The 23,668-nt window shown below is 39.0% G+C and overlaps 1 protein-coding gene across 2 annotated transcripts in view; it reads right to left on the bottom strand.

Moving 5' to 3' along the window:
• Nucleotides 1-23,668, bottom strand: part of NBAS (NBAS subunit of NRZ tethering complex) — a 333,519-nt gene that overhangs the window by 162,184 nt on the left and 147,667 nt on the right. For both annotated transcript variants that reach the window (XM_030311617.1, XM_030311618.1), the window contains exons 27-31: nt 18,408-18,470; nt 15,800-15,922; nt 11,623-11,725; nt 7,497-7,726; nt 4,205-4,317 (exon numbers count right to left, since the gene is read on the bottom strand). In XM_030311617.1, the coding sequence (XP_030167477.1) occupies nt 4,205-4,317; nt 7,497-7,726; nt 11,623-11,725; nt 15,800-15,922; nt 18,408-18,470 (632 nt within the window). The remainder of the gene's footprint in view (nt 1-4,204; nt 4,318-7,496; nt 7,727-11,622; nt 11,726-15,799; nt 15,923-18,407; nt 18,471-23,668) is intronic.

Genomic DNA, 23,668 nt, shown 5'->3' with positions numbered 1-23,668 from the left:
AAATTCCTTTTCAAATGGAATTAATGACCATGAAAAAGATATGCACGTATGCATCTTTTAATAGTTGAGGATCCCTCATTTTCCTGCGGATCTCACAAATATAGATCCAGTGTTTTAAACACACACACACACACACACACACCTCAGACATAAGAAGCTCTTACCGACCAGCTACACACATGCCAAACGCTCTCATCATGACCTTGTAAGGCACAGACAGGGAATCATGCCCAACAAACCACAGATGCAAAATACCACTTTCAGTCGCTCACGAATGGCACCAAATGTACACAACAGTCCAGGCAGTTACTTGTGACATTGCTGAAGTACAAATCTGAATTGGACAGGGGAAGAAGGTGACAATATGCAGCAGTCACTTAGCCGATGAGCAAGAACACCGGAGTTTCCTTATTAAATCTTTTACTTTCACACCACTTCATCAGAAGAGTATGGTCCACTCTTTACAAACACAGGTTTTTGTACCAAACTATCTAGCTTTGAATTCTAGCTCCATCTCTAACTGCGTGACCCTGAGCAAGCTATTTAACCTCCTCTATTTTGATTTCATTATCTGGAAGTTGGAAACAATAATAGACACTACTTCATAGAAGACTTTTGAGAACAAATACATATACTTAGAACATGAAAGCTACTCAATAAATGTTAGTTGTTATTACTACTATTGACATATGCACAGAAATACTTGTGAAGTATGAGATCCTCTAATGTAAAAATTCTCAATGTTTCAAGACAGAGTTTTCAGGTCTATCTACAGAACATTGTATTATTATCTCCAACTGAGGAAGGGGACATTCAAAAACACGAAGATGCCACAGGTCACAAAGCTCAGAGTGGATGAATCAGAATTTAAACTCCTACGTGACGCTTGTGTGACTCTGTCTTGTTATCGGTGTTAGTCCCCCCGAGTCAGAAGTGTGCCCTATTCCCTTCATCATTTCAGTTCCTAGAACAGGGTAAGAAGCTAACTTGGGTTTTAAATGGAAGGAAAGCAGAGTAGGAACACGAGAGTGAAGAGATGGTGGGGAAGAGGAACAACGACAAGCAGGTAAGACCACTCTAATTCCACCACCAATTAGACACTAGAACCTCCATGTAAAATAACAAAGATGACACTTGATGCTTGCACGGCCCTTACGATATCCCAGGCACTGTGAACACATGGCCTTCGTGTCTATTAGCAATTCTAGAAGTTGTTTATTAGCATCCCCATTTTGTGAATGAGAAAACCTAAACAAAAAGAAAGGTGAAATATGTGTCCAGTCACTAGCTGGACAAAACTGGCTGTGGGTGGCTTTAACCACAGTGCTGTAAGACTGAAAAGTGATTTACCCTACTATAGAAAACACGGGGGACAACTGAAATATCCCACATCTGCCCGTGTGAATATTAAGAATAATTTACATAAAACATGAATTTCCAAATGATGGGGAAAAGCACACAGGTGTTTACACACTTACTTACACACACACACACACACACACACACTCAAACGTAAGGAATCATTTTTACATGCTATTTCTGTTCCTGTTTTCTATGAACTCTTTAAGTGTCACTCAGTACCCTTAGCCTTCACTTGGTGACCAGTACCAACTCCTGGAGTGTAGGCCAAGGCTTCAAAACAAAGCAGAGTGACAAAATAAACTATGTACGCTATAAAAAAAAATACCTGGACCTTAAGTGTTTAAATACCAAGTTATGTGGTTTGTCCAGTATCCCTGATGACTACAAAAGCAGCTTAACCCTAAATTGTATCTACGGCATAAACACAACACACAGGATACAAACGCAGTATCCCGTGTCCCCATCCAGAAAATTTTCTGACATTCATTCCAACAGGAAGCTCCAAATCAATATATCAAGCTGGAAAGCTGTCAAGACATGAAAGCAAACGTCCTTCTTAAAACACTCTTCAGTCAGGAAATCTCTCAGAAGTAACAGCAGGATAGCAGGTTCAGTCGCAGATTCTCAAACCCATCAGATGACGTGCAAACACTGCCAGCAAAAGTCCTGCTAATGGAGCACCACGGAAAATTACGAGCTCGATTTGTTATTTCAATTCAATTGAACGAATTCATTTGCATTTGGGGAACTGCAAGAAAATGTTTTTTGTATTACATCAATCTGCCTGGATTAAATAAGCAGCTAAAATACACTCATAGACAGGGGCGCCTGGGTGGCTCAGTCGGTTGAGCATCCCACTTCGGCTCAGGTCACGATCTCACAGTTCGTGAGTCCCAGCCCCGTGTCGGGATCTGTGCTGACAGTTCGGAGCCTGGAGCCTGTTCGGATCCTGTGTCTCCCTCTCTCTCTGCCCCTCCCCCTCTCATGCTCTGTCTCCCTCTCCTTCAAAAATAAATAAGCATTAAAAAGAATTTTTTTAATAAAATACACTCATATACAGAGTCAAAGCTATGAGGGCTTGGCCCAACCAGGGCAAAAGTTTCCTAGTGCTGTATACTCTCCCGGGCTGACGGGCTGAACACCTCAACTGAAAATATAAGTGTTTCAGGGGAGACAGGTAATGATTTAAGACATCGCAGAATAAAATGAAAATGTTTTTTAGTAACTCTGATTAATCTTCACAATTTTAAAAAGCTTTGAGCTCAAAAAACACAATTTTCCAGTGATTTAACAATCTCCATAAATGTACTTGTTTAAGATGCTACAGGATATGTATAATCACCTAGAAATTACTTCCAAACAATAATATTCAAGGTAACACAAATACTACCTTTTTCAAGTCTAGTAAATTTATCTGACAAACTCTAATTTGTAATGAAACTACAATGGAAACCCACATGAAAACACGAGAAGGTCTCAACTGACTTCTATCCCCTAAGATCCATCTGACTCAAACCCTACACAGGACAAGGACACCAAGGAACCTGTAACAGGACACCACTGTCCAAAGGTACAAGGAGTTTAAAAAGAAGAAGAAGGAAGAGGAAGAAGGAAGAGGAAGAAGGAAGAGGAAGAAGGAAGAGGAAGAAGGAAGAAGGAAGAGGAAGAAGGAAGAAGGAAGAGGAAGAAGGAAGAGGAAGAAGGAAGAGGAAGAAGGAAGAGGAAGAAGGAAGAGGAAGAAGGAAGAGGAAGAAGGAAGAGGAAGAAGGAAGAGGAAGAAGGAAGAGGAAGAAGGAAGAGGAAGAAGGAAGAGGAAGAAGGAAGAGGAAGAAGGAAGAGGAAGAAGGAAGAGGAAGAAGGAAGAGGAAGAAGGAAGAGGAAGAAGGAAGAGGAAGAAGGAAGAGGAAGAAGGAAGAGGAAGAAGGAAGAGGAAGAAGGAAGAGGAAGAGGGAAGAGGGAAGAAGGAAGAAGGAAGAGGGAAGAGGGAAGAAGGAAGAAGGAAGAAGAGCCGATGCTAGTGAAAATGCATCAAAAACCAGAGACAGAAACAACTCAGCTATAGCTTCCCCTCTCCCAATTCCCAACATTTCCAGGTTTAAGAATAAAGATAAGAAATTACATGGAAGGCACCAAGCATACTGCTAATAATCAAGCAACCCGCTTTATTTAGGGCACAGAGGTCCAGAGTTCAAGGCAACAGAAAATCTATCTCCAACTTGTCACGTAAGGTTCAGGACACTAGGAGACACACACTGTCCTCACCGCACAAAGTGCATAATGATCACAAGTGACTGTGTATCAGCAGGCTTGTCTTGGGTGGTACTTACTCAACTGTACATTTAGGTAAAAGAACTTGAGCATTGTTAAGATATCCCTAGGAATTAAACTCTAAGCAAGAGCTTCCTGTCATTCTTCCTTTTAAAAAAAAATAGTATCAACTTAAGAATAGTCTGTACTGAGCATAACAAAATAAACTATGATCATGTACAGCTACTTAAATGTATGCAACTGAAACAAAATACAGAAAAACTGCATCATCAAAAACTGATGAAGATCTGAAAGTCTATCTGTAATCCCCCATTTCTTTTTGTTTTTATCCAATAGCCTCAAGGCTGTTACTAACGTTATTCCTTTTAATGGCATAACTGAGAACTTAAAAATAAATTTATAGTAAGACATCGGCTCTATTTTTTTTTAGATATCCACTTAAGATTTCATTTGAAAATGGGGCAGAGAGTAGGATCTATTGCTAATGGATTAAATGGCCAAAGGTAATGCTAATAATTCAACGCAAAACAACTGAATACTAAGTTAATAATGCAACACTAAATGGAAAATTCACCTTGCAAAGGCAGAATCTTTACCCCAAATTCTTCAAGACATCCAAGGGCTTGGATAAGATCGAGCTCCTCTTGAATGGCCACAGGTCTATCTGTTATCAGCTGTAAGCAGCACCTAGGGGAAACAAGGTAAATTCTGTTGTTTTGTTTTTTTTGTTTTTGTTTTGTTTTGTTTTTTAAATAACACACGTTTGGCTAAGTTGCCTTTCTGTATTCAACAATGTGAGATCCAACACACATTTATCAAATACTGACTCCACGCCAGGTTCTGCTAGATGCTGTCTATTACCTTCCTGAGTCCTCATAGCAATCCTGTGTGATAGGCAAATAGCATCACCTCCTTTCTAAGGAAGCCAAAGTTGAAGCTCAGAGAGGTAAAGTCCCGCACAGGGTTATGCTGATAGTAGGTAATGGTACCACAGTATGAAGCAAAATGTGTTAACTCTGCCTTTAACACTCTTTTTACTGCTGACTCCAAAGGTGATAATCATACAGGAAAGGTTTAAAAAAGGAGACAGATTTCAGGTAATTTCCACTTATTCTTCTAGGGAAAACAAACATCTTGTTTCGGTGACAATTTTGTTTCCCAAAGGAAAAAAGACTAACCTAAGAAACTGCACAAAGGACATTTTTCTGATCAGAAGGAAGAGTCTGTTGGTAATGCAATAGTGAAATGAAAGCGAAACGGGAGAAAGTGACTTTGCTAAACTAAGAATTTGTGATACCCTATGGAGGATTTTAAGCAAGTTTTTAAAAATCCAAACAAAGTGTCCTTAATAAATATTTTAATTAACCAACTTTCTGAAAGGTGCATGTGGAAGGACATTGAGACACAAGCCTAGAAAGACTGGTAGAGATCAGGCCAGGAAGGGCTAATGGTGCTAAAATCATGGACCACCTGATGAAGATCCCATGGCCCCAGTACCCATCTGTATGATGGATACAGGTCTACCTTGCTTGCAAAACTTTAAAATTTAAATAAGAAGAGCACTAACATATACTGCTGACTCAAGAGGGAAAGTGACAGAACCTTGTGGTATCTACCAAAATTCTATCTTTGAACTATCTTTGAACCCAGGAATTCCCAGTTCTAGCAATTTATACTACAGACAGACTAGCACACGCCCACACGTAAGTAGGGATGTTGACTATCATGGTGTTTTTAAAATATAAGAGGGACACCTGGGTGGCTCAGTGAGTTAAGCGTCCAACTCTTGATTTCAGCTCAGGTCATGATCTCATGGTTCATGAGATCCATGTATCAGGTTCAGGAGCCCATGGCGGGCAGGCTCTGTGCTGACAGTACATAGCCTTTTTGGGATTCATTCTCTCTCTCTCTCTCTCTCTCTCTCTGCTCCTCTCCCACTCATGCACGTGGACACGCTTTCTCTCTCTCTCTCTCAAAATAAACTTTAAAATATAAGACAATGCATTAAATCACAAGCTAATCAAATAAATTCTAGAAAGTCAAACAATGGAATATTCTACAACCATCAAAAGAGAATGAATCAAGCCTATAGGCACTCATGAAAAAACCTTCAGAATAGATCATAAGTGGAAATAACAAGATGCAGAAAGGTATGCATCCACTTGTGAATTAAGAAGAGGGTAATGTTCAAGAGCACCCATTTGTGACTTAAGAAGAGGGTAACGTTCAAGAAGATATTTTGGAAAGATACATAGGAAAATGACTTAAAAAGATAGCTAAGGCATAAAGTTAGGGCAACAAGAATGAAGACAGAATTATCAGAAATATCCTTTTTTCTATTGCTGAATATTTTTATCTCATTGGATGTATTACTTCCTCAATTAAAAAACTAGTTCAGTGGTGTCTGGGTGGCTCAGTCGGTTGAGTGTCCAACTTCAGCTCAGGTCATGATCTCATGGTTTGTATTTGAGCCCCGCACTAGACTCATTGCTGTCAGCACGGAGCCCGCTTTGATCCTCTGTGCCCTCTCCCCCCACCTCCTCTGTCCCTCTCCTGCTCATGCTCCTTCTCAAAAACAAATAAACATTAAAAAAACTAGCTCATGATAATTTAATCAATAAGAATGTAAGGGCTATTTTCTATATTAAATATTACTGTCAACATTTCAATATACCCAGCCTTGCAGATCATAATCAGTCTGGTGCCACCTTACACACACATATGGCATCTTTTCCAAATTAACGTGTGTCCTTGTGGGAGAAAAAGGGATGGAACGAAAGGGAAATATCAGAAGTGTAGATTTAAAAACAATCTCTGAAAACTCCTGCCAAAAAGATTTAGGTCAAACACAACTCCCAGTTTTAAAAGCTATTCTATTTGATATTTTCATCGTCTGAAATAGAAACACAATCCCTTAGGAGAGAAGAAAAAAAAATTTACTATTTTTAACAACTCTGTCAAGTCCAATAACACGGTTTGAGAAAACATGGTTCTCTCTGTAATAAGATATCACTGGTGGGGGGAAAGTTTCCTTTAAGCTTTTAGCTACTAGTCATTTGGGGGGGAAATTAATCTAAATAGGTACCACAATCACTACAACCAAATTAATTCCTAATGGGCCTAAAATTTCTATGTGAAAATATAACTATCAAAGTAGTGAAAAACAACATGAAAAACTCTTATAATGGTCTTGGGAATTAAAGGTCTTTCAAAGGATGACACACAAGATAGAAACTATAAAAGAAAACAATCAAAATCCTTAAAGATTCTGAACAGCGATTTGAAAATCATACATAATAAAAACGTGACAATGTGGTTAAAACATGTAAGAGATGCAAAGGGTAAATGTCCTTTATGCACAGAAAGCTCTTAAGAATCAATAGTAAAAAGATCAACACTAAATCTCCAGGACAACAGGCCAAAGAGGAACAGAATTCACAGTCCAGAAATTTCCACCTGGAAGGGACTTTGAAGCTTTATCATCTAATCAGGTCCCTCATCCCCAAACAGAGCAAAGTCATGCAAAGCATATGGCCATTGCCAAAATGTGCTAAAAATTTCCAGAACTTGAATTTACAGGCCATCTCATAAATCCTTTCTAAGAGAAAAGATACACAATCTTACAGATCATCAGCAAGAAAGACTGGGAAAGTATGCTGGAGAAAAGGGGTCACAAGAAAGCTGATGAATATTCATAACGTAATTATCTTTCTGTATGCAAGCAATAAGTAACTGTGCCCCGTGGAGGACAGTCAATCTGCGCCTGTGGTGATATATTTTGTAAAGTAAAGAACAACACCAACAGTGGAGTCTGTGTATTCTGACTTCCCCCCTCCCTCTTCTGGAAGAACGTGGAATTACTCTACCTGGCCAGATCCATGCAGCTATCAGTGAGGCTGGTAGAAGCGTTAAAGTACTCTCTGCTGGCGGCCAAAACCAAGTCAATACTTCTTTCATAACTGACCCTGCACTGGGTCTTTCCTTTACGGGCCGCGCTAGTTGGCGGATTTACCGAACAAGCACTGCAGTGCATCATGTGACCAGCTAAGTGGATGTTTTCAAGGCGACTGGAACACAAAAGGCTTTCTGTAAATATCTGGGGGAAAGAAGAAACTGGAATTAGCCTCAAAGAGGGCAGATAACAGTGCTTCTCACGAAAATGAAGGCTCTGATATCCAAACGAAATAGATTAAAAAAACATTCATTGTACAGGTAGCAGTTGCACAAGTGACACTGAATGCACTAAATGGCAAGGAAGTACGCTTTAAGTGGTTACTTTTATGTCATGTGAATTTCACCTCAATAAAACAAACTCATCTTTTAGGAAGAAGAAATCGTTTAACTGAACGCACTAATAGGAAGCATAATACAGTTGACCCTTGAACGACACAGGGGCAGGGGTGCTGACCTCCCCACGCAGTCAAAAATCCCAGTATAACTTTTGACTCTCCCAAAACTTAACTCCTAACAGCCTACTGTTAAGCGGAAGCCCCAGTGATAATATGGACAGGTGATAGACACATATTTTTTATTTACTGTATTCTATAACTATTCTTACACTAAGGTAAGCCAGAAGTAACATTAAAATCACAAGGAAGAGAAAACACATTTACAGTACTGTACTCACCAAAAACAAAAACAAACCCGTGTATAAGTAAGTAGACCCATGTGGTTCACACCCATGCTGTTCAAGGGTCAACCATACCTCAATGTGTACAATGAACATTTGAGTCAAATATCTGAAGTTCATGTTCATTAAAAACAGGATTCCTTAGACCTACTGTCCCATACTCAACAGGGCCTACTCTGCTTAAACTATTTATAATAGTTCAATTTTTAAAAGAAAATCTCTGAATATGACACCTATAATTTATGACTGCTGAATGCATCTGAATTCAGGCTTACATACTAGCCAAGCTGCAAATATAACATGGACTTTTTTTTTTCCAATCTGCAAATTAAAAACTATTGAAATAAAACAAGAGCCACTGATAGAAGGTAATCATGCAAACACTGTATTCTACTAGGCAACTAATAGCATCAATATAAAATTTACTGTATAACTGAGATTATGTACTTATTATTTAGTCCAAAAAAAGTCTTAAAGAGATTCCTTTAAATTTACACTAATAACGTCAATATATAATTAGTATAACAACTTCCCCAAGAATGTTCTTCCCTCTTAGGACTCCTCTGTAGGATAAGGATAGCACAGAAACAGAAGCAAGAGTTGAAAAAAGTAGATTTCATGGAGAATAGAGTTTTCTTATAATTAAGGCGACTACCCAATTTTCATGGGATCCCCTCCTTTTCACTTGTTTCTAGGCCTCTAGGGAAGGTAGTATTTTCAGACAGGCCTTTATTGAAATGACTGATAAGGATAATATTACTAATATCTACATGGGATCTGCTATAAAATACGTGTTGTGACAGAAAGCAAATTACCAACAAGCAGCTGTAATCACTTACAGGCGACAAGTGAAAATGGCTTAATCCAAGGGACCCAAATGACTTAGATATGACAGTTTCTCTATTCCTTTGGGTTATTCAAGTAAGCCATAGAGAGTTAATGCCAAGTATTGAAAAATATAATTCACTCACTCTAAAATTTAAAAGTTTTTGCTAAAATAAACAATATAGATTTCTGCTCTACCTGCTGTATCGAAATGTTTAACATTTTCAAAATTGTGCCACTGAGCTTTCGAATATCTCCCAAGTATTGTTGAAAACTCTAACATAATAGCCAAGACTCAGTAGGATAATATAGCATAACTTAAAAGGTACTAAAATAGTATTTAAAAATGTAAGTTTGGGGGCGCCTGGGTGGCGCAGTCGGTTGAGCGTCCGACTTCAGCCAGGTCACGATCTCACGGTCCGTGAGTTCGAGCCCCGCGTCAGGATCTGGGCTGATGGCTCAGAGCCTGGAGCCTGTTTCTGATTTTGTGTCTCCCTCTCTCTCTGTCCCTCCCCCGTTCATGCTCTGTCTCTCTCTGCCCCAAAAATAAATAAACGTTGAAAAAAAAAAAAATGTAAGTTTGAAAAAAAAAATGTAAGTTTGCCAAATCTGTATTACCTTCCTCTATAACCATTTCAAAACTGTTATAATATGCTTTCAAATGTTTTCTCTAAGAACTGAGACTAATGGCCAGAAGTCACTAAAATATCAAAGTCTAATAAAAAGGTGTTAAAATATAAAACAATTCAATATGTCAAGCTGTTATGCAATTATAAAAGAGCTAGTTAAGTGTAATATACTTATTGCCAATTTTCCAATGAAAATCAAAAACAGGAAAATAGCAAAACAATGCCATCCCAACTTAAAAACACTACTGCAGACATATTCATGATGGTTAGGTTTTGGATCCCATGTGAATATAGACTTTCTCCTGGAACTGGATTTCAAGTTTTCACTTTAGACACAAAAGGGGAAGCTCCTGGCAGTTATATGTACGTGGTCTGAGACTATAATCATCAATGTAAACTCCATTCTCATTCAAGCATTTAAAAACCTGAAGTTCAAATATAAAACCATTTCTCAACAGTCTATATTAGCACTGTTTTGTTAAAATTACCTTGAATAAAAATGCCAACCAATTTCACAGAATACAGACCTATATTTATAACTCTCATCAACAGGTCATGCTTTGCGATGTCAGAGCAGAGCAACACAAGAAATATTCTATACAATTTCATGTCTGGTTTATTGACAGAAAAACTCAAAACAGGAATCTGCTTTTAAACTATCTCTCACTAAAAGTGGGTTAGCTGGATCATTTTTCCACACGGACTATGAGTAATTGGGTGGTATGACACATACCTTCCAAAAATAATCATTCAATCCCCTGGGCTACATTCCTAAGTCAATTAGCAACCATATCTTAAGTCTCCTTTGTGTTCTGGACATTCCAATAAGCACCGGGGCACAAGAGGATGAACATGAATACGATAATGCCTACCCTAGGGGCCCATGACCAAAGGGAAGAACCACATGTGGAAACAAGTTACCGCATTTGAAAGACCATAACAGAGACAAGTTACATGAAAGGACAAAGGAAGGCATCCTAGAGGGCATAATTAGTGAAGTGAGTCCTAAAAATTACCAGCAATTTTCAGATAAAGGGAAGAGGGATACATCCAGGCAAAGGGAACGATGCCGGCAGAGTCACAGAGACGTGAAGCCGCATGGTGCGTGCAGAGTCAGGGCAGATGTGGTGGATGTAGCGAAGGACGGGGTACACGGCGACCCTTGCGTGTGCAGAGTAACACAGGGGAGAGCGGACGGGAAAGCTGGTGTGCTGTGGCTTTCTCTGCCACGCTAACAAGCACGGCTACTTTCTGATGCTGAATGGAGCAAGCAGCAAATGTGAAGAAGGGGCGCGTCACGAGAGGATGTGTTTTAGAAGAATGCTCGGAATCAGTGTAGATGAGAAATACGGAGGTCGGGAGACAAGAAGAATTACAATTTAGCAGAGATGAAGACAGGACAGATTTGACAGACCTTTCCCAGGTACATCAAATACGCTTTAGTGACCAGCAAAACCGAGAAGCGAGAGGAGACAAGGATGTGTCCCTTGGCCCCACTGGGGAGGAACGCACTGAATAACAAAGACAGGGAAGACAGGTGGGGAAGCACTCAGCTTGGAGAGCAATACCAGGGCGCCTGGCTGGCTCAGGCCACCAAGCGACAGGCTCTTGATTTCAGATCAGGTCATGATCTCATGGTTCCTGAGTTCAAGCCCCGCGCCGGGCTCTGAGCTAACGGCACAGAGCCTGCTTAGGATCCTCTGTTTCCCTCTCTCTCCGCCCCTCCCATACTCTCTCTCTCCCTCTCAAAAATAAACAAACTCGGGGGAAAAAAAGAAAGCACTACTCCCTTACTCAATAGTATTACTTATAACGAAGCCTATGGTCATCACCTTTGTGTCCGATAAACACACTGTAACAACGAAACCTTCCGAATTAAGAGGCAATAATTCCCATGTGTAGAGTTACCTCATAGCAAGCATCAGAATCCAGGCAGGTGTAAACATTCTGCTGCATAGTTAACATGTCCTGCAACAACATTCTCCAATGAGACTCACTGACGGGAGGCTGCCTGTGGAGGGCAGGGAGGGAGGGAGGGAGAAGAGGAGCAGAAGAAGAAAATAACTCATGAAATCTCTCTTCAATTCGCCAAAAGCAACAAACAAACAAACAAACAAAACCATCGGTGTCACCATTCTATGTGCCACACAACCCGCAAGTGATCAACAGATATAATCTCATTTGAATTTCCAGGAAACAACTTGGATCCGAGGAAGAGTTGAGCGGCGCTGCATCAATGCTAGAGGCTTCCAGAGCTGCCTCAGTCACAGGCCGCCTACACTCCACACCGGAACAGCATTACGTGATAACAGCAAAGCTAAACAAGCTGTGAGTTTCTGAGACAAAATAAAGCACAGCAAGATGTAGCAGGGACAGCACCTGGACACCAGAGTACTATTGCAGATTCATCTTCATCATACCGCAAGGCCCCACAGGGGATGCTCTGGACCCCGCCCACCCCTGGCGTCCGTCGAGAGGCTGGGGACCCCGGCTCACCAGCAGGGCAGCGCCAGTCGCTCCTTCCAGTGGGGTCCCTGCGGCACTCCACAGAGCGACCAACCGGGCACCACAGGGGTTATGCTCACCCGGGTGACAGCCCAGGTGCCAGGCGACAGAGCCTTAGAGGTCAGTGGCAGGAGCTGCCCTGTCGGCCTCAGGAGGAAGTTTCATGCCCCACAAGAATCAGTATCTTTCATAACAACTCCATAGGCACAGTTTTCAGGGTCTCCTCAAGGACATGTCAGTGACCACCCTCAGTAAAGCCCAAAGCACAAAGACCCTCTCAGGTTTCCCAGTTCCTTTCCAGTTCCTCCGGGTCAGAAGCAATTTACCAACCAGGGATCAGTTTTACACAACCAATGAGGCATGCACAATCTCACTGATCAAATACCATTTTATGCTGGAAACCAGGGTTACAGAGTTTGAGAAGTCAACGGTTCACATGGTCTTGCAGCAGGCCAAAGGGGTTTGTTAAAAATTTCACTAAGAATCACATATTAGCTGCATGATTATGAACACTGAATGCTCCTGAATTTCAGTTTCCTCACTTAAAACCCATCTTGGAAAGTGATAAAAAATGGAGATTAATTCTTATAAAACACAGGCATTGAAGCAAGATGTTCTTAAGTTTAAAAACAAGCTCAATCACCTATATGGATTTGAAGAGGTCTCTGAATTCCTCTGAGCTACAGATTCCCTTTTTGTACATTGTGAGGATTAACTGAAACTAGAATGTATGAAGAAACACTCCCTCCGTTTTTCTGGTATAAAGTAGTATTCAATAAATGTTAATGAATGAATCTGAAAGTTACAAACACATTTCTTTGGTTTCTATAGTTATATACACGATTGCTAATATTGTTTAGCAGGAAAGAGAAAGTTCTGTAATTCTCTCTGCCTCCCCCAAAAGTTCACCTTCGTTGAATATACATAAATTTGGAATCATTATTTGTTTACTTGCTAGTCTTGTCGTTCTACATAATCATGAATCTCATTGTTTGAAAAGGGCAGGTTTTGTTTTATTTTGATTGGCATTTGTCATAAACCAACTGACCGTTTCTTTACCACACATCTTCTCCCTTTTTAATGCATTAAGAACGGGACAAATAGACTATTTGTGTATAATATCATTGCTATAGGGACAGCCTGTGTTTGGGATCATTGTCGTCAAATCTCTGGTATCTAGGAACTTTTTCACCTAAAATTTTTTATAAGCATATGCTTCATTTACTTACAGTAGCTTGTATTTATTACACAAAACATATAACTTGTATCCCATATGCAATAAAGCATAAGAGAATGCATTTTTCCCCCAGAAAAAAAAAAAATGACACATTTGCACATTTTCCAGGATCATCCCTGAAATGTGTCCATCACTTAGACCTTGGTAGGTTGAACTCTGTGGCTGAACTTCAAAGAACTGGAGGGCTCTTTCAGATTTGGCTTGCAGGTAAATAAGTTGCAAAATGTTTGAAGTGAGTGTCCATCTTGCACCAGCTGGATAAAATCAAACCTAAGCATTGTCTAGCTGAATCAAATTCTCATAGCCCAGCTGTTCTTCTGGAAGCCATCAACAATGGGACAGATGGTATTAATGTTTTCTCACACATGGCTAGCCATAAGTACAGGTTCTAATTGAAATAAATTATAAGACATTATTTACAATGGCCTTTGCAGAATACATTCAGTAAATATGAACCAAAAGTAGAACCTGAAGGCACTATACCAGATTTGCAAATTAACAGAGAGATCCCTAAATACAAACATGATGTATTAGTTACAGCCCTGGAACAAAGGAATATCTTCCAGGGAGAAATAGCATTGCATTCAAGATGGTAAAACTTGATTTGTGTAGATTCAATGAAATCTGCTACCATTTAAAATATGCATAAGGATATTCCATAGATGCTGAAGGCCAAGCTATGGTAGCATACATGAAATAATTAGGATTCACTTAAAATTAACTAGTTTGAAAAAAAAAAAAGAGGCCATATTCTCTTACATATTCAAAGTAGAACAACCATGAGAGATGAACTATAAGGACTTCAGAAGTATTTGAGGGACTCAAAGGAAGGACAGGAAGTAATATAGCTGCAAAAGCAAGGCTTTCCTGAAGACAAGGTTCTAGAGTCAACATGATCAGAAATATTGACCATTTGTTTATAGTTTTTAAAAAAAATCTTAAGGGGCACCCGGGTGGCTCAGTCGGTTAGGCGTCCAACTTCGACTCAGGTCATGATCTCACGGTTTGTGAGTTCGAGCCCCGCATCGGGCTCTGTGCTGACAGCTCGGAGCCCGAAGCCTGCTTCGGATTCTGTGTCTCCCTCTCTCTGTTCCTCCCCAGCTCGCACTCTGTCTCTCTCAAAAATAAATAAAGATTAAAAAAAAAAAAAATCTTAAGACTTGAGTTGCGAAAACTTTTTAAATTATTCATTTATGAGGTCCTTTATTAGATGTATGGGAACTATAACACTTGCCCCAGAGAAGCTTATGATCTCAAAAGGAACATAAGGCACACACATCAATCACTATGAGTACACTAGTGAAAAAGACAGAGATAGGGAGAGACAAATACAAAATGCCAGGGGATTTCTTAGGAAGGAGAGTTCCTTGAGCAAACCACCAAGTGGTTTGCTACTGTTGACTGGGACAGGATTCCCGGAGACATCTGGGTGGTGTATGTTCACCCATCTACCATCTCAAGGCTGTTATTGTTTATAAGTAGGTCTGAAGGGTCTTAATGCCCTTACAGTCCCACCATAACTATGTGGCATGTGGCAGGTTGGCTCTCTCCAGCTCAGACCTTGACAGAAAGGCCTAACTTATGTATTACCTACAAAAAACACACTTCAAATACAAAACCATAAATTAATTAAACGTTAAAGGTATACCATGCTATATACCAAAAGACACATCATGCTAACACCAATAAAAGGAAAGAGAGAGGAAAATTGTATACAAGGAACTAGAGCTGTCTCTATTTGCAGATGGCATAATATTCAGGAAAACCTACTGGAACTAATGCAGGAGACCAGCAAGGTAGGAAGACACAAGCTCAATATATATCAAAATTTTAAAAAATATATTTTAACACATACCAATAACTCTATACACTAGGAATGAGCAATACAAAAATGAAATTAAGAAAATAATTCTATTTATAATAACACAAGAAAATAAAATATCAGGAATATTTTATGGTACATGAATATTCATAGCTTTATCTGTAAAAGCCAAAACTCAAAACAACCCACATGTCCCTAAACAGGTGAATAGGTCAACAAAGTGTGATAAAAGTACAGATCAGTGGTAGTCTACAGTAGGGGTGAGGGAGTGATGGGGAGAAGCTGAAGGGAGGGGAACATAAAGAGGCAAAAAGCAGCTTTTAAGAGTGACAGATATATTTATTACCTTGATTGTGAGATGGTTTCCTGAGTATATACATATATCAAAACTTAACAAATTCTACACTTTAAATATGTGCAATTTATTGTTGGTCAATTATAACTCAATGAATTAAAAAAAAAGAAAAATACTACTATTTTTAACCATATACAAGTATTGATTAGTTCTGTTCATTACTTACTTCCGACCAGTATGCCTGGTCAATCTGACCATCAGCGCACGTGCCTCTTCTGAACTAGACTGAGTGTTCTTAACAAACGAAATCGGTTTCTCAAGTCCGTGTTTCTCCAAAAGCTCTGACACACTTAAAGTGAGAAAAGGATATTTAAAATTTTTTTTAATGTTTTTATTTATTTTTGAGACAGAGAGAGACAGAGCATGAGCAGAGGAGGGGCAGAGAGAAAGGGAGACACTGAATCTGAAGCAGGCTCCAGGCTTTAAGCTGTCAGCACAGAGCCCAAAATGGGGCTCAAACTCACAGACTATGAGATCATACCTGAGCTGAAGTCAGACGCTTAACCAATTGAGACACCCAGGTGCCCCGAGAAAAGGATATTTTAAAGTCTTGTTACCAAATCAAAAAATCCAAGAATCTTATACATGTAGCATTTAGGTGTTTAGTATTTAAAAAAATATATAGCATACAGAATGACCCAATTTTACAAATTACATTAATTCTCAGCCAAAAAAAGTTAACAATTATGTATCCAATTTTATATCCCATACTCTTATGACAGTGTACTTAGAACTAGTAACTATTTTTTCAAAAGTATGACATATCTTTATCTAAAAATAGTTTTTGTAATTTTCCTGTACTCTAAAAGCATCAAATCAGTAAAACAAGCAAAATCTATCATTTCAATACGAAGCTTTAACTCTGAACAAACCTGCTGAGTAACTTATTATAGGCAAGGCTGTTAGAAAAGCAATAAACGGGACGCCTGGGTGGCTCCGTCAGTTGGGCGTTCAACTTCAGCTCAGGTCACGATCTCGCGGTCTGTGAGTTCAAGCCCCGCGTCAGGCTCTGTGCTGACAGCTCAGAGCCTGAAGCCTGTTTCTGATTCTGTGTCTCCCTCTCTCTCTGACCCTCCCCTATTCATGCTCTGTCTCTCTCTCTCTCTCTCAAAAATAAACAAACGTTAAAAACAAAAAAAATTAAAAAAAAAAAAAAAAGAAACAATTTTAGAGTTGGAGCCCCAGAAATACCACAAGGCTTAATCTCCCTCCAAAATCTATTCTATAAAAATATAAAATATGTCACAAATTTTGTCTCATATGAATCGTCTTGAGACCTGGTTTGCCTCCCCGAACCTCCCATTTATGAATTAACTACTACTGGACTCACAGAGTGACTGGTTAGACTTCACTAGCTCTTCTTAAGAACAGGTTTCATGGGTCATGTCACCTGGTATTAGGTATGCTAAAACATTTTTCAGTAATTGGTGGCTATGCAGTGGAACAGAAATAAAAAGTCCTTATTTTAAAAAATGACTTAAACTAAAGAGGCAAAGGCATGGGTACCATCCAGAAACTGACAAGGGGTTACTGTTTCCTTGAGGTTCTAAGAGCATAATGTGACATCAGGACCACTCATGGTTATGCCCAGGGAACATATGTGAAATATACCGTGTTTATTTTACTGTATCTTTGTGAGATAACTGTTCTCAATTTCATTAGACGAAAAAAATTGTAATCCTCAAATTTGTAAGGAATGATTCTATAGTGGTTTAATCCACTAAGCTTTACTCAAAACGATGCTCAACTTTTCAGGGACGTTGGGGACAGAAGAAACACAGCCAACCTAAAATAAGCAAAGCTTGAAAACAAAGAGCAAGCTTGATTTATTAAGCATTTTTCAAGAAAAAAAAAAAACTATAACTTTCAGAACACAAAGGAACACCTCTCAGTCTAGGCAATAACAAATAGAGGAAACAGAGGTCTGGAGGCAACTGAACAATTAATTCTTCATTAAACTCCCATACATACACAGCACATAAAAACACTGTTTCCTTAAATACAACTTGAAACATTTTTATACTCAAGCCCCTTAAATTGAATGAATAAAACTTCTAATTAGTAGACTCCAAATTATATACTTTACTATTTTATCACCACTATAAAGTGATGGTATTACCTATTATTCTATAATTACATATACTGGAAAAATTCTTATCCCTAAAATTTTAATACAGATATTTAAAAATTACTCAAGCATCTTCATATACACATATAAATACTAGTAAACAGCACATGACTTCCTAAATACTAAATTGGGAAATTTCAGGCTCCAGGACAAAGTTTGATGCTTCATTTTGACAGTAAAGGATATGACTACAGAGTTACTTGAAGGCTTTAGTGCAGTTTGATCTAGTTCAGACAGTCCATCAAGTGCAATATGCCCAAAAAATGAAAGTCAGGAGTATAATAAATATTGTTTGCTGAAAGATACAGTAATTGCTGCAGAAACTAACATTTCTGTGTAGGAGGCATTTTAAAAACTTCATCTAACGTTAATCCCATAATCTCCATGAGTTTGAAATTCTAAATAAGAAAGCCGAAGGCTCAAATATCACAGAGCCTGTAAGTGGCAATGCTTGGATTTGAACACAGGTCCGCCAGTCTTCAACGTCCAGGCTCTTACTACTCTACATAGGCTAGCTGTACATTTGCATTAAGAAAATGCACTCAAACAGAAAGTCAAACTGGAAATACACTAGACATACTAAAGGTAGTATTTCTTGGACAGACCTCCTCCCTCAGCACAAAGCCAACAGATTCATTTTTCTCACCTGAGAATTTGTTCCAGTTGGTCGACCATATCATGAAGAGCTGCGGTTGCCTCGGTTTTAGGACTAAAGGATTAAGAGGAAAAAAAATTAAAAAGTTTCAGGAGTAGCTTCTTATATGAAATATAAGACTCAATGAAGTGAAAAAGAGAAACGATGTTTCCCTTATAGTTAATATACAACAATATTACACTGCCTGGGCAAAATTTTAGTCATCTCCTGAATGCATTCAGCCAGCATCTTTCACAACTCAAGAGATGAAAATAAAAAAAAAAAAAAAAATACTGGACTAGAATGATATTCTCTATTACTGATTAGCATGATATGGACAGGTATTTACTGAAGAACTTTTTGTTCAATTCTGCTAAAAGCAACAGAGAATTATAAGTCAATTTTAGTCTTTTCTTAAAAAAAAAAAAAAAGAGGTAGAAAGTAAAATCACCATTTAGTTCTGTTCTTTTAACCAAGAAAACAGGTTAGGAAGCATGGCCCTGCACATTGGCTTTCTCCTCCACCTGTCTATATCCCTACCACCCCCTAGAAGTTTCCATCAGGATTCTATATACTCAGAAGATTTCTTCTATGTCATCATTCCCTCTGCACCCACTTCAATATTAAGGAACCAAAAAGAAGCAAGGCTATCATGTAGATAATCCCTGGAAGGTAGTGGAGATAAAAAGCAAGGCCTCTCTGAGGAAGCGTGTGGACAGGGGACTAGGAGAAACATTATCATGGCAAACATCATACACTAATACAAATGTGGCTGGTAGATTTAGTATGGAACAACACACGTACAAGTGAATGCAGGGATTTTGCACAAAGGCTGAGACACTACTATTAAAGTCCCCTTCCATCCGGTACAACTCTGTGTCCCTAATATGGAGGGACTGCCTTCAGCCGAGCAGCACCGCACCTGATGCTCTCCAGTGCCCCCCCACCCCAATGATGCAACTGAATCCCAGCCAGGTCTTAGGGTTTTATTAGTAAGATGACCGAATAAAACTCTTCATCTGAACTTAGAAAATTAAAAATGTCCTAACTTGAACCCCCAAAAATACTCACTATAAAACTATCAATCTTTCCTGGTCTCAATCTATTTGGCAATTATTTGTGCAATTTACAAAGATTACACTATCCTTTAAAACCAATTTGAGGCCTTGACCTAGAGTGTTAAGTTAGGGTATGTTCCACTTAAAGTCCTTCAGAAGGTCAATTGTCACAGCTACCTTCTATTAACCCACGACAGTAATTTCTTAACTATCATTGTGCAGCTCTACAATAAACATTTGTCACTGACTTTCAAGAATATGGTGTTCCTCCGTTGTGAATTGATAATTCACGAACATAATAAGTTTTTTTTTTTTTCAGCCAGCTGGAACATGCTGCCTACGTAAGGTACACGAAAAATTAATGAGGTTAAATAAGTGTTCATTTCATGGCGAAAAAACACATAGTTTACCATTTGGTAAATAATCATGTAACTGCTAAAAACAAACAACTAATCACAGGAAAATACAAACTGACAAACTTGGCATGAAGAAAAAAGAGAACCTCAGAAAATACTCTGAGGCTCTGAATTTTAATATGGGGCTAATTTAAAATGACATGTTATTTAGAAAATTATAAATGTGAAATATAATCATTAAGAAATAAATGGAAAACAAGAGAGTATCAGGCTATTTTTTTTATTTACAAAAAAAAAATCTGTTAGATCAAATATCATTAATCTAAAGCCAAGATAAAGAGACATTTCTTAGCCTAGACACTCTTCAAAACCACACTAATTCTGTAATGTAACTGTAATGTCTACATTAAAAAAATGTTCTTTTAATATCATTCCACTGATACTTTACAGTAGGCAAATTACTGTTCAAAAATTAATAGGCTCTAGTTGATATTTATGCTTATTTGATCTTCCTGAAAAACAAAGTCTAATACATTTATTCCTAAAAATTACACACATTACTTGGACGTCAATGAGTTTGACTAGCAGATTCAAAGACCACAACAGAGGCACAAAGCTGAAAGACAGACCATCAAGTTTCCCAGCTGGGCCATCGAAGGGAAAAAAACTCCCATCACTCTGCTTTCGGACACAGATGTTAAGAGAGGCCTCTGCATCTCTTGTAACCCTCTGCAAAGAGTAGTTTTACTACTAACACCCTGACAGCCACTGGGTTGAGGTTTCTAAATGATGGGTGCAAAATCAGCTACTACATTTAGTAACCGAACGTAGGTTGCTACCAAATCGGTTACTACAGTCCCTTTACCAGCCTTCTGCTGCCTACTGAAGGCCCATGGCTCTCAGGGGGGCCCACGGTTCCCACAGACACACCTGCTGTTCCTGTTGCTCTTGACTAAGGATGGGAGGTGGCCAATGGTCATAGCTGTATAGGTCTGGGTAATACATACGTGCAGAGTCACTCTGTGATTTACCTTTCCCTACATGAAGATTCCTTCAACTGAGACCAAGGAAGGAAAGGATGTATTAAGCACTACTATGGTCTCCATTTACCTTTACTTTGACAAGTCTCATTGCCTGTATTCCTTCTTGGTGGTCAGTACTGAGACCCCTGCTGAGGGGAGATGAATGATCAAGATCTCCAAACTACCCAACATCTCTACGACATAATGGACAACATCTGAGAGCACCACAGACACAAAACATCCAAAACTGAAACATGAAACAAGAGGACAAATGAGGTGCTCACACACAAGGCCACCCCTCAAGCACTCCTACCATGAAAAGGCTTCAGCCTGTCATAGGCTGCCAGAGAGCTTTTTCATGTCTTAGATATAAAGTAATGGCCAAGAATCACTGGACATGAAGGAAAGTCCCTAACGGTAAAAGCAGAGATACAAACAAACAGGATATGAATACTGAGAGACTATGGTGAGAACGTGGGTAATGCAGGGAACAGAGGAACAGGTACATGTGCATCTCTGAAACAAGACTAGGATACTATTTTATTTTAAATGTTCCTGGAATTTAAATAAGAAAGCCAAACTAAATTTTAAAATTTGAAAGAGGGATGAGAAGATAAAACTGAAGACACTCTTAGATCATTTAACAGAAGATCAAAAAGTGGGCAAAAGAATAAAAGGGGTAGTAAACAAAGAAGAAAGTGCAAAAAAAAAAAAAAATAGAGAAAGAAAGAGAGTAAAAAAGAAAAAAAAAGGAAGGAAGTAAAAATAAAATTACCAAGGAAACTGATTAGGGAAAGAATATAAGAAAATTTCCCAATGATCTGAAAGACAAGCGTTTCCAGACTGGAACAGACTAACTAAGTGAACACCACAACAATGCATTTAGACTCACAATAAAACACACCCTTACGATACAGAGATGAAGAGAAGGTATTGAAATATCCAAAAAGGAAGAAAAGCCATATATAAAGTAACAACTTAGAATGATATGGGACTACCTGACAATCCTGGGAGGAGAGGACAAGACGGATGCCTTCAAAACTCACAAGGAAAAGATAATTATAAACCTAGAACTGCAGACACAGCCAAGCCTACTATCAAGTTTAAGGGGGCAATTCTGGTTATCTTTCTGACATGGGACAGTCTTCAAATCAAAATGCCTCCATGTAACCTTTGACAGGAAGCTATTAAGATTTTGCTCCATCAAAATGAGAGAATAAGCGAAGGAAGGAGAAGAGAAGAGATCTCAGAAATGCAATATGCAACACAAGAGAGGCGCAGCAAGTCCCGGGATGGCATTTGCTCAGAACACACAACAATTAATTCACATCAAAGCAAGAGAAAAGACAAGTCCAAGACGGAGGCTTCAAAAGGAAGACAGGGGGAGAGAAGACAAGAAAAAGGGAAGGAACTGAGATATCTTTGTAAAGAAGAGTTTTACGTTCCATCGGAAGACTGAAGGAGATAAATGGGAACAAAGCAAACAACAATAAAGGAAATGATCCAATTCAGGGACAACAAAACGCTGCAAAAAAAAGAAATATAATCATACCCAGCTCTGTAGAAACAACATTTACTAACACAGTGATGAAACTACGGCCTTAACCACACTGACAGAACAGTAGGACAAGCAGGTATGGGGAGAGGTAGACCTCCATGAAAGGAAGTCAAGAATCATGTAGCACTGCGGCAGCAGCATGAGTCTACTGTTTTAGAGGAGGCAGGCAAAGACCAGAAGAAAACCATTACCCATGCAAGTGTTCCTGTTAGAAGACAGGTGTTCAAGCATGACGAAGGGGGGCAGCAATCAACTGTTTATCGATCACAAGTCTTTCGATTCCTTCACTTTCCTGATGTGCATACATTGCTTTATAGTTAAAATTTAGGAGATGATGATGTCTGTTTGGACTCTTGATTTTAGATCGGCACCTCCCACCCCCACTCATTTGTTTCTCTCCATGACGCGGGCTTTTCAAAGTGAGACCAGTTGACTTGCAGAGTGCCTCACCCTCCGTATGTATCTGTTTCCTTCATGTGTTCTTGGACTTGCTCCCCTATCCCCTGATTTACTGTAAAGCAGAAGTTCAGCTCAAGGACTGAAGATTCAGAGTGAACAATTTTACTCGTAATGCATCTCTGCAGGAGGCACAGAACACAAGGCTGACCGTGATATCACACGTGGTAGCTTGATTAAAGATGGTGGCAGTCAGACTTGTACTTTATAAAGTTAAATCTCCCCTTTGAAATAACAAAAGAAATATATTAAAAATATGCTGAGCTAATACTTTGGTATCACGCAAATATCTTTTACCCATCAAGCTTTCACCTGACCGCAGTCCCGTGAATGACTGCATGAAACCATTATTTCACACTGGGATGCAAAATTGGTGATTTCTATCATTCATTTCACAAAAAATAAAAATCTCCTTAAAGGAAAAGAGAGAGGGAGCAGCATTAGTCACAACAGTCAAGACATGGAAACAACCTAAGTGTCCGTCAACAGATGTATAAATCAAGAAAAAGTGCTATTTACATGTACACAGTGGAATACTATTCAGCCACACAAGAGAAGGAAATCCTGCCATTTATGACAACATGGATGGGATTTAAGGGCATTATTCTAAGAGAAATAAGTCAAAGACAGACAAATACTATAAGACAAGTCTCACTTATATGTGGAATCTAAAAACCACCACCACCTCCTCATAGAAAAAAATCAGATTTGTGGTTACAGGGGATGGGAGTGGGTAGAGTGGGAACCGAATAAAGGTGGTCAACATGTATAAAAGTTCCAGGTGTAAGAGAAGTACGTACAGGGGACATAATGCGCTAAGATG

The sequence above is a fragment of the Lynx canadensis genome, chromosome A3, assembly GCF_007474595.2.
Source record: "Lynx canadensis isolate LIC74 chromosome A3, mLynCan4.pri.v2, whole genome shotgun sequence".
Taxonomy (NCBI): domain Eukaryota; kingdom Metazoa; phylum Chordata; class Mammalia; order Carnivora; family Felidae; genus Lynx; species Lynx canadensis.
Note: the sequence above shows the minus strand (reverse complement) of the source record. Positions and strands in the feature narration are given on the sequence as shown.